This window comes from Patiria miniata, unplaced genomic scaffold, assembly GCF_015706575.1.
Source record: "Patiria miniata isolate m_02_andy unplaced genomic scaffold, ASM1570657v1 HiC_scaffold_8, whole genome shotgun sequence".
Lineage (NCBI taxonomy): Eukaryota > Metazoa > Echinodermata > Asteroidea > Valvatida > Asterinidae > Patiria > Patiria miniata.
The window spans coordinates 6,552,900-6,570,756 of NW_024037075.1; the positions used below are offsets into that span (position 1 = coordinate 6,552,900).

Genomic DNA, 17,857 nt, shown 5'->3' on the forward strand with positions numbered 1-17,857 from the left:
GGAACCACCGAACCAGTCAAAAGCATTATGCTTTGCATGACACTTTGGCTGGTAACCTTTTTCTGCTAAGCGAACCTACACTGTATTAAGTAAATTTCCAGCTCAAACACATTAAAACATTTAACAACCATTTCACAGAGGGAATCTGGAAGAATAAATAAACTCAAGTTTCTTTTTTCCATCTTGTTCTCAATACATCGGTAATTTATTACAAAATAAATTAAATCACACGGATCATTTGTACAGTCACGCATAATTTACACACTGGGCATATTGTCAAACGCAGAGAAAAAGAAATTACATCTACCAAAATATATAACTGTACACTCTTTGAAACTCAAATTCTCCATTCTGAAAACAAAATCTCTCCTTAAAACGAAGAATTAATCATGCATAATTGATCAAATGAGCGCAATAACGCATTAAAAAAGCCTCAACTGTTGAGGCACTTTTAAGCGTTACTTAAAGCTCAAACTAAGCAGGGGTTGGGGATTTTAGCACCCAAGCTTGGGTACTAAACTATAGTCCCCTTTAGTACTCAACACGGTGTACACACACGTCGTAATCAACCACAGTCTAGCACACGGACTTGTTCCTGGCTTAGGACACTTCTATTTTATATCAATCACAACCACAGACCACCTATTAAGCCCCGCCTACTGCGCAAGTCATTTGCATGTCGGCGTTTTGTGCACGCACGTCGGACATTAATCATAGCTGTGATTGGTCCAAACGCCATAGGGCGGAGCTTAGCGGGTCAGTCTATCCGGTTCGTTAGTAAAAACGTCATACACGCGTGCGCACCACTGAGTACTAGCGCCCATTGGACAACCACCCAAGTTGCGTTAGCTTTCGGTTCCAGTGGTTCCAATGCCACTTAACGGCCAGTGGGCGTGGTTTAAACTGAACTGACGTCACACTAACGAACCAGATTGTAGCTGGAACATAACTTTAAAATTCCACATTTTAAGGAACTATAAACTCATAGCACAAGTAGGCTCCTATATAAGTTGATCGAAAGCAATCTTCCCAAATCCATTCTCTTGAGAAAAAAAGAGGAAAAGTTATAACATTACTTTTAACAAATTGTTTTAGCACGTTATATTCCATGACTTATATTGCACACATACATGACAATGTTTTAGACGCAGCACACTGCTATTTAAAAAAGCACACTATTATTTTTTTTCTGTCAAGTTTCAGAAATAAGTTCACAAATTCAAAAAATAATTTGTGTCGCCGTAGATTTCGACACAGTATCCGGCAGATTTTCATTTTGTTTGGACCTAATAAAACGCAAAACTGAAATAATGAATACTGCAATAAAGTATCTTTCAAATACTTGATTATTTTTAGCCCAACAACTTGAATATTTGTAAGAAGTAATGAAGTATCATCAACCATGATCCATATCCAGGCATGTTCAAATGTACGAGTAAAAAAAAAGAACTTAAGAACGCATGCTAAATACTGTAAGAGTGATGTTTGGCATGATTTTGTAAAGATATCAGACATTGCATTAGACACTGATACTTATGCAAAACTAATCCATCATAAAATATCGGCTACTTAAGCTATTTAGCATAGTTAAAAGAATAGGTAGAACTCACCATATAGCTCTCGATATAGACCTTATTGCGTAGCAGCTATCTTAGAGGGCAATGCCTTTGTTTTGTTGGGATATGCATGAAAGAACCTTTGTGCATTCATTGTTACTGAATTAAAATAAAAAAAGATGCCCTCTAAGATGGCCGCTAAACATAAGGTCTATAGAACCAATAAACGTAAGCATAAACTCCCCAAAACCACTCCTTTAAAGGTAATCTTATTTTATGCACAAAATGCCAAGAGACATGTCTATCATTGCAAAATAAAGTGATCATTGATAAAATAAATTTGCTACCGTTTCTTTCTTGTATTAAGGTGATAGTTTATACTTGTGCAGAAATTTTAATGGAATGATCGGCAACAAAATATGATTTCTGGATATTGGTATTCTTCATGATAGCACCTGACGACCAATTTCAATATTACAAATAAATATAGAAAAATTATCAAATATCTTATCAAGGTGGTGCACATTGAAGTAAATAGAGTGCCAAGGGGTTTTGGGTTTAGAACTTTTAAATTAATACAGGTATTATGATTTGCATTAGGAACGAACCACTAAAAATAGAGCACAACTTATCCACTATGACAGTACTTAACTTTACAATACTATAGTTTGGTATGAACTGCACAAAGACCCATTCGCCACATATATATACACACAGGGTTAATGCTATAACGATTTTAAGCCACAGTTAACTTTATATACAATTATAACCGTTTTGAAAAAAAAAAATCTTTCCACAAACACACTTCTGAATGGCCTTGTAAGAATGCTATGTCAATATTCTAGATGTTTCCATTTACGCTAATAAATCACTTTTTCTTTTCCGTTAACTTTAAATCTTCTTCAAATATTACATATTTACAATATTTATCTGTAGCCTATATACATTATTTAGCACACAATATATTTACACATAATATTGAATTCAATCACAGATATATATGTACATCTACCTCAACTTTTTCAAATTCTCTCTTTATGAGCAACCCCCGCCACCCAGTAAGATCTTCCTTCCGAGAAGTGTGGCACCAATTCTCTCAAAACCGTGAAAGTTACAGTTTTGTATTGTAGACCGGATATTCTAAATTTGCATTTTTTTCCTGTAAATATTGTTTAAATCTAAAAATATAACATCTTAGCACACAGCTGTTGAGTACTAGCACAAGGTGGTTCTAGCTTGTTAACAAAAAAGAGACATTTAAAATATAACCACGTATTGCTACTTATTAAGGCTATTATTCTTAAGTTATTTTCAAGCAAACTTGAATCTAGATCCTGATTGATATTCCATTGCAACAACAGTGTGATATTATTTCATATACCATGTCCAGATACCACTGAGAAAATCATGCTATTCTAAGATGAGAGTGTTATTCCTGCTACACGCACATGTAATAGGATTAATGCTGAAAAATGTGTAAAGCCTGCAAGTTCCATTTTTACCGTGGGTGAAGTTTACTTGAAGATAAATTTGTTGTCCCACTCGCACTCGTGGAACAAGAAAAAAGAAGTGTGTATGTGTCGCAGAGGCTGAAGGCCAAATGGCCAAGGGGACACAGACGCACAACATTATCCCGTATTCCACTCATGCTCACGCAATAATACTACACTTCTTCTTTGCCTTATAAACAGTACATGTTGCACCCTTTTCTCTATTAAATACATGTAAATACTTTATATCTTAAGACAGTGTAAAGCTCTGGTTCATAATTCATAAATGACTCTCTCTTCTCACTGGGAAAATAAATAGCAAGCTGCAAAGTTTGAATACATTTATATGAATCTGGATTTTGAAAACGAAATTACTCTTTTATTTTTGGTATGGCTCATTTCACACATATTATATTGAGTATGTACATTTGAATCTCCCATTCAATCAACTCGGGCCTAAGACAAGCCAATTTGACAAATATTTCATTTTCCAAACTTTTTTTTCAAACCATGGTTTAAATTCACAGTTTTCACTAAATCTGTCAAACTTACAAGCTCTTGTGTGCCTTACAGTTCAAATATATGTTTAGCTGAATAACTGATAATTCATTTTCAGCATTAAGTACTTTTTGTTTAAGACAATAAAATACAGTACCTCAGAAAAAGTATATTTGTTTTTCAGAAAAAAAAAAACAATCTGTGATGTTATCCTTCAGAACTCATATGCTATGAGCTCATCAAGTACTTTTTTTGATATCAATTTGCTGCTGTGGTCGTGACCTCACTTGGAGGTCAACTTGGTGCAACCATGATTATTGGTTTACGTAAACTGCAACGGCTCATGGTTTCGGTACGGGTATTGTAAATCTGTTTCGTAATTGGCTTGATTCAACCTCTTTGAAGCAAATACAAGCACAATGTGGTTGTAACTGGTGTAGTGACAATCTGCTGAAAGGCAGTGAACTATTTTCGGGTACTAATTTGTGAAATTGTTCTATAAAAGTAGGATGTAAAATTGAAATCCCTTATCATTTGTGTTTAACGTATGTGTAGCGTCGTTATGGAATGTACGTGAACCGTTGTCGAGGAAGAGAGCCTAACCCGGGGAGGAGGTGACGTCACACTTTCTCAGAGTATAAGTATCAGTAACAGAAAGAATGTTGCAACCTGATGCTACTTCAGCGGTTGTGTGCAAAGTCAATGGAGAGTCGAGAACATTTTCTAAGTGTTTCCTAAAAACAAAATTGGAAATGTTTCTCAGTCCCAGATTCATGTCTTATCATCAATTTTGCAGTGACTGACCTTTATTGAGATGATATATGAAGAAAAAAGCAGCGTCAGGTTGCAACATTCTTTCCTCAGTAACTATCAATAGCATCTTGAGTATCTATGTCATAAATTTCACTTCAGTACTTGACAAATTCATTGAACTGTTAAGAAATTCTTGTACATATAGATCTGTATAAGCTGTTGCTCTAGATTTAAAATATATGATTGAAATGGTTGCAGGATCATTCAAATTTGTAAAAGGGGTTTCAAACAAAAGTTAGCATCCAGTTATTAAATATTAAAAATATCAAGTAGGATGAAGTTATTCAAATATCATCTAGATGAAATAAGTTAGCACGTAGTGGCAGGGCAAACAATCCTTTAGCTTAATACTGATACATTCTCAAATACTGTACGGCTGCCAGTATTTCTTTTCTGAGCAAAAAAATATATTAATGCTTGTATTAATTGAATCGGAATACATGATTTCTGTGGCAAATTCAGATTAAAAGGAATACAATTTGGGAGTTTATTAGTATTTCAGCAATATCAAGCACCGCTGTGCAATGCCTATTTTATAATTGCATTATTTTAAAACTGGATACACGCAAATTGTAATTGACTGTGTTAATCCAATGCTGAAGTATTGTTGTGGGTTCACTGTAAAATTGTGAACTACCTTCAAGGGGGCCCACTGTTTAGAACTTTAGTTTTTGAAAGTTTAAAAACGCAAAATCTATGCTGAATGTAACAAGGACTAGATGCTAATACTTATACAATACATTTCTTTGTTTGGGCGTCCAGTCTCAACTGCCATTTTAGCAGAGAAGCGTGTGAATGTGAAAATTTGACAAAATGTATCATTAATTTTGTTCTATCAGCTTTCCATAGTCCGTTCATTGATCAAAATTTTCTAAGCTGGGTTCAAAGTACCATCATGATGATCTTGCCAAAATGCCAAAATTTACCTCACTGACTGAGACTGTCCCTTGTGAATTAGACTTGTTTAAGCCTCACCCTGGTCCAAAAAATTGACTTGGCTGACTACCCAGACAATGAGTCTGGGACCAGTTTTACAAGGCTTGCCTAGCCTGCTTTAAACAGAGTATGTATTTGATATTTTGTCTCGGTTACCAGCTAAAACTATTCCATGTTACACCAAAAAAATGACTGGTAGTGATACCAGTAATACTGCTAGCCCAAAGTAAAAATTGAAAAGAGAAATACGTAACAAACTTGCACAACATTTATTACATGATGCCAAATGATGGATTCCTAATCGGGCATACAATTCCTGTTTGGGTTACAAACTGACTCTATGAAAAAAATACTGTAAGGAGGGCGGCAAAACAAAATACATGTAACAGTAATACACTTTTTTTTTAAGACTTGTTATATGAATACAGTCACCGTAAGTTGATGGGCTTCACGATATTCACCAAAATGAGGCCTAACAATGGATTCCTAGTTGGACAGATAATTCCAATTTGGGTTACAAACTGATTCTATGCAAAATACTGAAACAGGCATAAGTAGGGTGGCAAAACAAAATAATAATACACATCTTTTTATAGACTTCCTATGTTAATATGAATACTTTCACCGTAAGTTGATGGGCTTTCACGATATTCAAATAAGACCAAACAATGGATTCCTAATTGGGCAAAGATTCCTACTTGGGTTACAGCTAATCCCTAGTAAAATACTGAAACAGGCAAAAACAAAATATTGATACACACTTTATTCACAGACTTGCTAGATGAATACGGTCACCGTATGTTGATTGGGTTGGGTGTTCCTTCCAGGAAGTAGGTCAACATTTCTCCTTTGCCTTTGACCGTCACGTAGCCCCTCTCCATTAGAGTATAACCGATGGGACGCAGGATGTTGGCCATTTCTTGTGTTATCTGCAAAGAAATGACATGAATCATACATGTAAGTGTGATTTCAACATTAGGTTGTCCTCTGTGATCAGACAAGTTAAAATAAAAACCACAGGCATGTCTAGAGTGTAAAAGTCTCACAAGCCAATATGGCACATCAGGCCAGCATTTATCTCCAGTTTCCAAGGCATGCAACGACTGAGAATAGTTCTATCCCATGGATGGGATGCCGGTCCATCACAGGTTGCTCTCCAGCTAATGCCGGTACTCGTTTGATACTTCTGAGTGGAGAGAGGCAAGTTGGGGTGAGGTGGCTTGCCCAAGGACACAACATATTGCCAGTAGCTGGATTTGAACCCCTGACCCTCTGATCACGAGTCACAATCCTCAGTTATCGTCCACACTCGCTCACAGAGGTTTTTTGTTTTTGTTTTATAATTCTGCTCACCTGAATTTTATCGGGGACGCCCGTGCTGTCCATGCGGCTTGCAACGTTGACTGTGTTTCCCCAAATGTCATATTGCGGCTTGCGAGCACCGATCACTCCAGAAACCACAGGTCCAACATTCAGGCCTAAAAAAAGAGAGATACATACATGTATTATTACTAACGAAATAACAGTGCTCAGTGATGATAGGTAGGAGCCAATTTTTCAGACAGTCTGTCCTTCTTCTGGGCTGGGTTGCAACTGCCACGTCAGGTGGACAGACTTGTATTTGAGTCACCAAACATCGAGTCCGAGTCTGTGCCACCTCTCCCGAGTCCGAGTCCAAGTCCAAGGCCCGCGTCATGCAGGTATAGTGCCTGTCCAGGTCCAGTCCGTGTCCGAGTCGAGTCCGTGTCCAAGTCACGAGTCAGGAGCCACACAGGTCAAGTCCTTTTCCAAGTCATTTGTCATCGTGACTCGAGTCAGAGTCACGGAAAATGAGACTTGAGTCGGACTTGAGTCGGACTCGAGTCGGAGTCCGAGTCACGAGTCGTACATCTCTGCAGGTGGATGGAACGCCTGGAATTCTACACATATATGTAAGGATTCCTGCACCTTTAGGACAAACAAATTCCATGATTTTCCTATGAATTTTCCACGACTAAATTATGAATATCCATGGCTTACATGTAGTTTATCAAAATTTGTTAAGGGGTAACAAAGTTTGAAATCGAAATGCTTGTATCAGCGAAATTTGTTGCATTTGTCGGTCCAATGCTAAATTATGAAGATTCCATGACTTTTCAATGATTTTGTCATTTTCACAAATTTTCGTGACGTTTCCAGACCTTGAAATTAAAAATATAATTCCATGGCTTTTCCAAGTTTTTTTTGTAGGGCGTGGGAACCCTATATGTGTGCATGGCATGATACATCATTATTATTAGCCCTGCACATTGGGCCAATGAAAACATTTGGAGGGTCGTCTCAGCTCCCTGGAGAGTTTACACGCCCAATGCTGCCATATAGGCAGAAATAGCTAAATCAAACACGACCACCTCTGCCCTGGGTAGGGAACAGTAAAGTGTCTTGCTCAAGGACACACGCACCACATCCCCAGGCTGGACGTCAGTCCACACTCTGTAGAAATACCCACAGATCATGAGACCAGTGCAGGGACAAGCATTGTGTGTCCAACAATACAAGGGACCATTCCATTCAGTCAGACTCACCCACTCTCATCTTGAAGCTGTTGAAGGAGTGTTCATTGACGTAACGCAGCTGGGCCAGTAAGTGGAATGCCAGGTCTGCCAGGGCAACCACGTGGGTGTTGCCTTCCCGGTCAAACGTCTCCTCTGTCAGGCCCGACGCCGCCATGTAGGTGCTGCCGATGGTCTTGATCTTCTCTATCTGGGAAAACTTCTCGTCACCGATAATCTGGGGGAGAATTTGGGAAAAGTAGGAGTCAGAGAAAGGAAATAGTTGCAAGTAGAAGTCTATCAACAACTAGGCAAATAGCTAAAACATTTTACTCAGTTAGAAACACTTGTAGTTTCAAGTAACAAATATATTCAGCAAGCGTTGCTCGCAATAAGCCAAATGGGTATTCCAAATGCGCATGTGCATAACAAGATTCAACGCTTTTAACTTTGGGATAAACGTGGCAGATAAATGCACAAAAATCTATGGGGGGACGTGGTAACAGAATCCGCATGCTGCAATATTTCATGCGATGAAGAAGACGATGTAAATTTTCATTGGGGCATATAAAATACCTCAAAAACACTTCGAAGTCCAAACTTTGTGATTGTTTTTGTTTTACTTCAGAACAAGACGTTTTTCTTTAGTCTTGCCGGTACCCACAATGATTTTGCACGCATACTGTGAATAGTTAGCCAAGGAGCTAGGATAGCAACAGGACCACAGATTTTCAATGAAAAAAAACACATCTGTTTTCCATTTCAGAAATTTATCAATTCCCTTTCCATCATAAAACTATGCAAGAAAATTGCCCACTGCATCATGTGGGTCAAGCAGTGGATTTTCATTGAAAACGGCTCAACAAAAGAACATAGTTCTGTCAAACAATTTTACTACAGAATTGTAATGACAAGAAGAACTCTGCTTGAAAATACAAATATTTACAAAAATTACTAGATTGGAACTGTTTTTCCCTTTTTTTCTGTGCAAACACTATAGAGTGTCTTGTAAAAAGCTGAAATCCATTTGAAAAGATGAATTACATTTCATTTTCTGGTCTATTTTCTTGTTCAGCCGAAAGCCCCCACCAGGATTAAAAGATCGTAAGTACTGCAGTTTGCAGTACACATTATGATAGGCTCCAAATTCCTTAATTTTATTGTCTATCAAATTAAGGTTTTCTAGTGGACAGAAGATTGCAAACAGCCATCACTTGAGCTTGCTGACTAGTCTTGTTGACAAAATGTTTGATTATCCATACCCTGTGAAACATGTGGTTCTTGTCAGAGTGCTGGAGTTTGGCTAGGATTTTCAGGGTTAATAGTTCAACTCTGGTCAAAGGGGCTCTAGCCACTTTATTTGGCAAATGTTTGAATGAGGAACTGAGGCCAACAAACGTTAAAAAAATTAAGCAAAACAGAGTGCACTTTGCTTTATGTTGCCTGCGCAGAGGGAGCATAAAAATTTGATTCGCACCTCATCAAAGTCGTGAAGGATCTCGTTCAGGAGTCGTAGGCACTCCACCCCCTCGTTGTTAGCCTCCAGCTCCACGTAGAAGTCGGAGAAGTTGGTGATGCTGGCAAACATGACGGCTACGAAGTCGTTGGCCCGGTAGTACAGGTCCATGTCCTTGGCGTTGTTCTTGAGGAAATGCTCCGCGACAAAGGAGGGCAGGATGTTGTTGAGGAGACGCTTGTTGTAGGCCTGCAGATTGGCCATCTCATCCTTCTCCTCAGTTGCCTTGGTAACAGATTAAAAAAACCAATACATCTTAATGATTTTAGCACTTGAGCATTTTTAGCACTTAACGAATTTAGCCCTTTCAAGTTAATATTGCCAAAAATGAGAAGCCATTTAAAACGTGGTGCGCCAAGTACACTTAAGTAAGGTATATCACGAGCTCACCAAGCTGGCGTTTATCTCTAGTTTCCTTGTCATGAATAGACTGACAGTATTTCTATTTCCCTGAGATGGGATGCCAGTCCAACGCAGGTTACTCCCAAGCTTAAGTAATGCCGGTACCCAATTTTACATTTATACTCCTGGATGGCAAGTGTAGGTGAAGTGGCTTGCCCAAGGACACGAAGGTTATAGCCACAGATATGCCATTTCTCACAGTGCATCACAGATTTTCTTTTTGAAAATTGCATTCACAACCATTGCAAATCAGTATTAACTGCTCACTTGGTGTCAAGAACTCAATTCAAACTATTTTTGAGATGGGCCTGATATACATTAGACTTTTTAGAGCTCGCTTAGCAGGGCACACATGCATAAACTAGAAAAAAAGACACAGTACTTAGCAACTTTATGGGATCCGCAAAAATCCAGCCAGGAACCAGTTACACATCATGCATATACAATGCATGACTTTTTGGTTGGTAACCTATTTTTCTTAAGCAAACATTCTCTGTCCTTAGAAAACTTTGTATTCAGAAGCTCCATTAAGTTGGGCCTCACTGCCCAGCTTGATCAAGCTGCTCGGCAGGAAACGACTGCTAAGCAAGTTTGTACACTAAGCACAAATCCACTGATCACCGGTTGCTTTGCTTACTGCTTACGGTCTCCATGAAAAAGACGGATGCTCTGTTAGCAGAGAATCATGTGCTTAGCAGTGCCATGAAATAGGGCCCAGCTCCATCACATTGGGCACAGGCAACTTACTTGTAGTTTCCAGAGGAAGTCCAGTCTGGCCGTGGACTCCACCTGTAAGCCATGCATCCATAGGGCAACAATGTAGACCACGATGATAACCGGACCGGTCCACTTCATAGAGACGTAAGCTGCATTGTCCAACCTGGAATGAATAGAGACCGACAGGATTTAACTTTAACATTTTCAAAGTTGAACACAGAAATTGACTGGAGTGGGGTTTGAACCTGCGACCTCCGGATTGCCGTTCTGGTGCTCTACCAACTGAGCTATCAAGCCCTATGTTGGCAGTCCTCCATTATGTCAATGTTTTTGTTCAAGGGCGCTAGTCACAAGCCATCAACCCATAGGAATTTATTGTCTAAACTGTTTAGCAACCAAACTTTTTCATTGTGCTATAGTGTATACATGCCAACAGCATTTCAAAAATGAGACAAATTTTGTGGAATTTTTTTCTGAGTGGAAATTTCGGACAAAACAACATACATTAACTGGCATCGTTTTGGAACCTCTAGAACTAACAATCAACTAAATTTATCAGAACAGCATGTTGACAACTAAAAAAAGACTTCCTGAGCACCAAAATTGTATTCAGTTGCTTCAGAATGGCTGAAACGTTTGTACAATTAGCTGAAGTGGTAACGGAATGGAAATTACAAATCTATTTTACGCCATTCACAAGGAGACTAATTGCCTAAACATGTATCATCCACGTACATGGCAAAAGCAGCACCAGACTAATGGTCAAAAAGCACCCTCTCTTATTTGCGCAGAGCCCATTATTACCCCTAGTGCCAAGTCTTTGCGACTGAGTTGCTTACCCGACGTGCGCCTCGTGCAGCAGGTCGCTGTTGTTGAAGAGGCTGACCTGGGCGGTCTCAATGATGGCCGTGAAGACCCCGCCAATCAGAATGAGCAGACACAGCTTGGTCATGCTGCCCACCTGCTGGAAGACCGCACAGCTGATCATGACTAGCATCACGCAGAATGTGAAGTACTGCAAAGACGTTAGGGAAGGGAAGAGTGTTAATCAGCAGAAATTAACAGCAGCCCAAGATATCACCATGAGATGTGTTCCAGTGGCCACTCATCACTATTTCCCTGATCAAACTTTCAAGCATTCCACTCGCTTGGCTGTCTCCTCACATCCATTCACCGTTACTAAATTTCAAAGTCATTTCTCAACCTTTTCAGAGATTGAAACAAGAACAATAAAAAAATCCTTTCTTTGAATCTTTTTCCCTCTTGTTCCAGCAACCCTATCTGACAGAATGAGAGACTCACAACACGGAAAAGCTGCCAGTGACAGCAACTATCCTGTTTTACCCACACATTTGTAACATGTTGCTACAGTATATAGGGCGAGTAAAAAACAACGAAACCCAAATGTCGGAACCATTTTGTAGTGAAGTTCTGCACGTAGCACTTTCAAAATCTAGGATATGTAAGCCTAATTCATAAGCTTTCTTTTAGTACTAGAATCATTCAAATCACTCATGTACTTTTGAAGTTACGGAATTTTAAACACAACCACCGTTTTATGGTTCTGTCCACGGATCACAAAAAAGTTCGGTGTTCTTTCAGCAAAACGAAAACAAATGACATAGGGATGTGTGTGAATTGCTTTCGTTTTGCTGAAAGAACGCACGCCTTTTTTGTGATCCGTGGACAGAACTTTAAAACGGTGGTTGTGTATAAAATTCCGTAACTTGAAAAGTACATAAGTGATTTGAATGATTCTTGTACTTAAAGAATACTTATGAATTGGGCTTTCATATCGTAGATTTTGAAAATGCTACATGCAGAACTTCACTAAACAAATGCTCCCGACAATTGGGTTTCGTTTTTTTTTTTACTTACCCTATATGGTACATGTATTCATTTTGCACTATGAGAAAAAGACTCAGCAGGTCAAAATTTGTTTGACCACACACAATATCAGTTGACAGTGAAGACGAAAAGCAGCATCTCTTAGGAATAGTTTGCCGGTGCACTCTATAGAGTACCGAAATGAACACATCACGCGCACAATATGTGTGTAAATGATTCAGCCCGTGAACCAACACGCGCACGTACTCCATTCATTTGCACTACACTTCCCGGTTCAAAATGATGTCACACTTCGGTACTCTATTACGAATCCTACCATTATCCAAACTCTCTGGATCTTTTTACTTGTTCCTACCTGTGGGAAGTGGCAGGCCGGCTTGTCTCCCTGGCAGTCGGTGTTTAGATTGTACTCTTCACCCAATGTCAATCCACTGGCATCCACTTGCTCCTTGCCGACGTCAGACTCCGAGACGTTACCTTCCGCCGTGGCCAGACAAGCGCGGAGATCTGTCGTGTCATATGCAAACTGGGCAGAGATGCGATGGACAGGAATCAGATGAATCATGTTTTGAAACTATTTCACAGCGCCGATTCACAGAAAGCAAATTTTTCTGCTTATTTTGGGACAAAAAAGTTGCTTAAGGGTAAATGGTTTTCTCCAGCAGTTGCTTAGTTTTAAAGCAAACAAATTTCTATATGTTCATCTGCAGCTATGGTTTGCCTGAAGTTGCTCTACCTGTGCGCTTCAACATATTCATATATTTTTCTCATAGACAACTTTTAATATGTATGATTTATTCAAACAAAAAAACCCCAACTTTTTCTACTTTGAATGTTTTCAACACTTTGAAAATATGTTTTGATTTTCGGTTGCTTTTGTGCCAATATGCAGTTTGACAAATATCACGGTACTCGAATTATTGTCGGGCCGCATATAATTTGAAATTTGAGATGTAATTATTCCACAAGTAAACGTGAACAGATGTTTTGTTTGATGTATCATTCGAAAGTACGTAAATTTAATATTGACAGAAAAAAAATGAGCAATTCAAAAACAAACGATTTTTCAGGGGAAAAGTTGGGAAAAAAAAGCAAAATATTTTAGTGAAAAGGCATACATTGTAAAATGGTAGACAAACACAAAGTGATAGTGACATTGGACATTTCTCCTTTGTCTTTGCATTAAGACTTTTCATAAGCCTTAAAGACGGCAAACATAAGAATAACTTTTTGCTTACTTATTGCTTAATGGTTATGATGAATTACAAAAAAATCTGTTGGGCATACCCTTTAAGCACCAAAATAGTTCTGAAATGGCACTAAAAAAGCTTGATCCATTAATTTCTTCAAGTGTTTCGCTACGGCAGGGGGTAAGCAGTTAAAAGACTTGACCATAACGCCACTCACCATGGAGCAGAAGGAGGCTACAAAGATGATGATGACAGTACACACAGCAATGACTGAACTCAGATTTCTCCTCTCCAGAATGCCATGGGATATCCTAGCAAAGCGGTCCGGTACGCACTGCACGGAAGGGAACAGACAAACCGGAGAACCATTCAAATATTATTATACAGTCCTACAGTCCATGTCATCTGCTGGGGGGGGGGGGGGGATGTGGACTAGTGGTTAGGGTTTGCGACTCATGAACAAAATGTCAGGGGTTCGAATCCTGTTACTGTCCTTGGGAAAGCTACTTCATCCCCATTTAACTGTCTCTCTCCACCCGGGGGTATAAATGGGTACCAGCATTAGGTGGGGAATAACGTACCATGGACTGGCATCTCATCATACAGGGGGAAATCAAAATAATATTCTCAGTAATTTCATGCCACAGAAACCGGAAACAAATGCCGGTGCCATGAGCCAATTTGGCTTGGAACAGACTTTACTTTCAGCTGGTATGCACTGCATAGGAAGTACAAGCAAAACAGCAAACCATTCTACTATTTATTCCTATCGACCCTATCACCTGCAGCATCACACCTATCATTTTCAGACTGGTCAAGCAGCCACCCAAGCATCTTCACATGTTTTTGTCTTGTATTGTGTTTTAAATATTTTTTTCTCAAAATCTAGCGATGTTTCAAGTAAAGTGAAAAACAAAACACTGTTTTTTTTTCTCAATGAAAGTGGACGTCATGTGACCAAAGCATGCATTTTTGTCAACAAGTGTGATGTGGACCCAAGTTCATAGTCCTAGGCATAGCGTAAGTTACGCACTGTTTTGTGAAATCGGCTGCAGTTCCTCAAAAATCCTCCAATATGAATTAATTGGACATTCTAGGATGGAGAAGGAAAATTAAAAGAGTTCAGCAGCTAATACTGCACTGATGCTCTATGAATTTAAAGCAGAGATAATTCATATTTTTCTTTCACATTTTAAATTCTAAAGTAGTACTCACAAAGCACTTTTCTGCTAGGACAATGAAGAGAGTGGAGGCAAGGACGACAACTGTGCTGAGAAAGACTATAAGCATTATCACGGTCCTAGAAAAAAACATGAAATCATTAGAAGACTTAAATAGTCATCGTAGAAGCTCTTCTCCTATAGCTGCTTATAATTCAAAACATGTCACTCAGGATGTACCTATAACCATAATTGACTTCGGGCTGAGAAAATTATTAAAAATGTCAACAACAAAAAAGGACACTTCAATATCAAAATTCTATTCAAGTGGTTAATAATGGCTATTCATAAATACCCGAGACAGTTGACCCATTCCTATTGGTCGAGAGCCCATCACGTGGGTGGTTTTAAACGGCTAATAAAAACACTGCGTTCTGCGCCACACCACGCAGTACACGCAATGCGCACGCCAATTTCCATATAGGAAAGTTTTCACCACTACGCGTGCGTGAGGCACATAGACATGGCCGGAGGGGTGCTTCACAAACAAAAAAGTGAACTGTTGAAGTAAATTGTTGAACAAAATCGTTTGAAATTTGTGAATTTTTGACATGTTTTGACTTTCTGACCCAAAGGTATGGATGAATGGGAATAAATATGCGCTTGGCCGGTTTTAAACAAGTGCGTATAAAACCGGCTAGGAGCCTGGATGCGAGTAATAACCCTTACCTTACGCTCGGGCCATTATCGGTGACCAGGCCCCTAGCCAGTTTTAAATGTACTTGTTTTATAATTTATTTATTCCCTCATTCACTGAGAGTCTTTTCTTGCATCTGGGCTAAACAATGGACTGGATTTAACCCATTCATTTGAATTGCGGGTAATCCCAGGGTTCGACCTTAACTTAACCTTTCACTAGCCAGCTGGGCTACTGAAACAGACTCTTAACTAGCCTGTGGGCATTTGCACTAGCCCGCATGTTTTTCTTTTATAGAGTGTCTCATAAACAACGATGTGCATACATGTAAAACGCGTATCCTGAGGCAATCTTGTCAGTGTTTTTAATAAACAGATCTAATAATTTAACCCTAAACAGTTAATAAAATTAGACACAAATTGATACAGATTTGCTATCTGAATTTAATGATTTATTTCTTCTTTCTTCTTGTCCTTTCATCTTTGCCGTATCCCAATATTTTTTGACTCGCCAGCTGGGCTACTTAAGGAATAGCTTGACTAGCCCGCCGCTGTTTTGACTAGCATTTGGCTAACAGGCTACGCTAAAGTCGAACCCTGAATCCTATACAATAGCACTGCCCAGCCCTCGTCGCCAGTCTACAACCAAACTAAGCAACAAGTACCAGTCATCAGTCCATACGAACAGGACACTAGACTGGCCCTCTGGGGCCAGCAACAGTCTTACTTACTTTGGGAAAATGAAAAGCTGTATTATGCAGATGAAGAGTAGGACGAGGAATGCAAACAGCATGTAGGAACTGAACATGTGATCTCTCACTTTGGAGTACTGCAGGGACAAGACGGATATCAAGGTTTAGTAATCTAATTTTACAGGAATTTTACTCAGCAGGAATCTATTTATATTCATAATTATAAAATTGAACAAAGACATTGACTGGAGTTGGGTTTGAACCTGCGACCTCTGGATTACCGTTCCGATGCTCTACCAACTGAGCTATCCAGCCCTATGATAGCTTTTCCCCAGTTTGTCAGTTAATTACAGTGTATTACATATACACCTATATTATTACATATACACCTACCGTATATTACATATACACCTAGTCAGTGGGGTGCTGTGGTCCAATGGTTAAGGTGTTCGACTTGTGTGCCGAGGTACATGGGGTCGAATCCTGACGGGGAACATGGTGCTTGTGCTCTTGAGCAAGGCACTTTACCATTATTGCTTCGTCCTTCCGATGGGACGTAAAGCCGTATGTCCCGTGTGTTGTAAAATGCACGTTAAAGAACCCAGTTTAAGAACCCAAAAGAGAAGGGGTTGCCCGAGTGTTTCTGGCAGTGGCTGCAATATGCACCGCAACGTAAACCCTTATGAAGGTGCTACATAATGCACCTTTAGTACCTATTTATTGGTAGATATAGTTATATAAGACTCTGGTATTTCCCTTTGTATTCATTTGATGAACTATTTATTTATGTCACTTTGTCATTCTTATATCACATATCACTGCCAATTATCTGTTTCAAAAAATGAATACTTTTGAAGAAAAATAAAATCACAGATTTGTAATTTAGTTCGCATGCAGAATTTTACATGCCTGCTTTCTTTTGATTGTTTAAGTAGTTCTGATCACGCAAAAAGAAAATGTTCCGCCATACCTTTTCCTCTAACTCCGGCTTGCGAAATGTCAGCGTCAGTCGTTTGACATGCTCCGAGCGTAGCCTGTCAATGCTTCGAGCGTCGATGGCGCGACCTAAGAACTCGTTGACCTCCTCATCTGGGTCAGCTGGTCGCTTCATGTCCTGTAGGCCGAGTCTAACGAACACAGGAGATAAGGGAAAACAATTATAGCTCATAAATGACTGTTATTTTGTGTATCTGATTCTGTTTTCATTGGTCTAGAAAATTGACTCACGTCAAATTCGGACAGAAATTTGACAAGGTTTTGTGACATCATTTAGATCATAAACGTCCAGGTGCTGTCTGGTACATCTTGGCACCACAAATGAGCAACAAATGGAGCTGCATTTTCAGATGTGTAGGGATCACCTCTACATGTCATCAATTTTCTGTCATCACCTCTGTCATCAATTTTGGCATAAATCCATCCAAATGAAGCAAAAAGGTCGCATTTGATACAACTATGCTGTAGTTGGTGCGCTGCTCTCAACAACTGTCTCACACAGAGGCAATGGAAGCTTAAGCCTAACTCCCTATAAGTACTGGACCAAGTCCGCCCAAATCCATCAATCACACTGCTTCCAATACATGCTTTGCTTTAGGCCTCCAGGCCCAAGTCCATCATACTCCATTGATATTTAGTCATACCAGGCCTACAGGACCAAGTCCTCCAAAATCCACCAAAATGGGGGGGGGGGGGGGATGGGTTTTGATGGAGTTGGGGAGTTAAGACATAGCACTGTACATAGTGAAGTAAAGTTATTGTGAAAGTAAAGTGCACGTGAATGGTGTGTAGGAGTTTGTTTCTGCATTCAATAGG

At 39.4% G+C, this 17,857-nt stretch overlaps 1 protein-coding gene across 1 annotated transcript in view; it reads right to left on the reverse strand.

Moving 5' to 3' along the window:
• Window positions 1-4,307: 4,307 nt before the first annotated feature.
• The window catches only part of LOC119719137 (adenylate cyclase type 5-like), a 96,597-nt gene continuing 83,047 nt past the window's right edge, over window positions 4,308-17,857 (reverse strand). The window contains exons 8-18 of the mRNA XM_038188459.1: window positions 17,016-17,172; window positions 16,085-16,182; window positions 14,713-14,797; window positions 13,715-13,831; window positions 12,663-12,833; window positions 11,299-11,474; window positions 10,490-10,622; window positions 9,302-9,565; window positions 7,858-8,062; window positions 6,647-6,771; window positions 4,308-6,222 (exon numbers count right to left, since the gene is read on the reverse strand). Coding sequence (XP_038044387.1) covers window positions 6,085-6,222; window positions 6,647-6,771; window positions 7,858-8,062; window positions 9,302-9,565; window positions 10,490-10,622; window positions 11,299-11,474; window positions 12,663-12,833; window positions 13,715-13,831; window positions 14,713-14,797; window positions 16,085-16,182; window positions 17,016-17,172 — 1,669 coding nt within the window. The 3' untranslated portion in view covers window positions 4,308-6,084. The remainder of the gene's footprint in view (window positions 6,223-6,646; window positions 6,772-7,857; window positions 8,063-9,301; window positions 9,566-10,489; window positions 10,623-11,298; window positions 11,475-12,662; window positions 12,834-13,714; window positions 13,832-14,712; window positions 14,798-16,084; window positions 16,183-17,015; window positions 17,173-17,857) is intronic.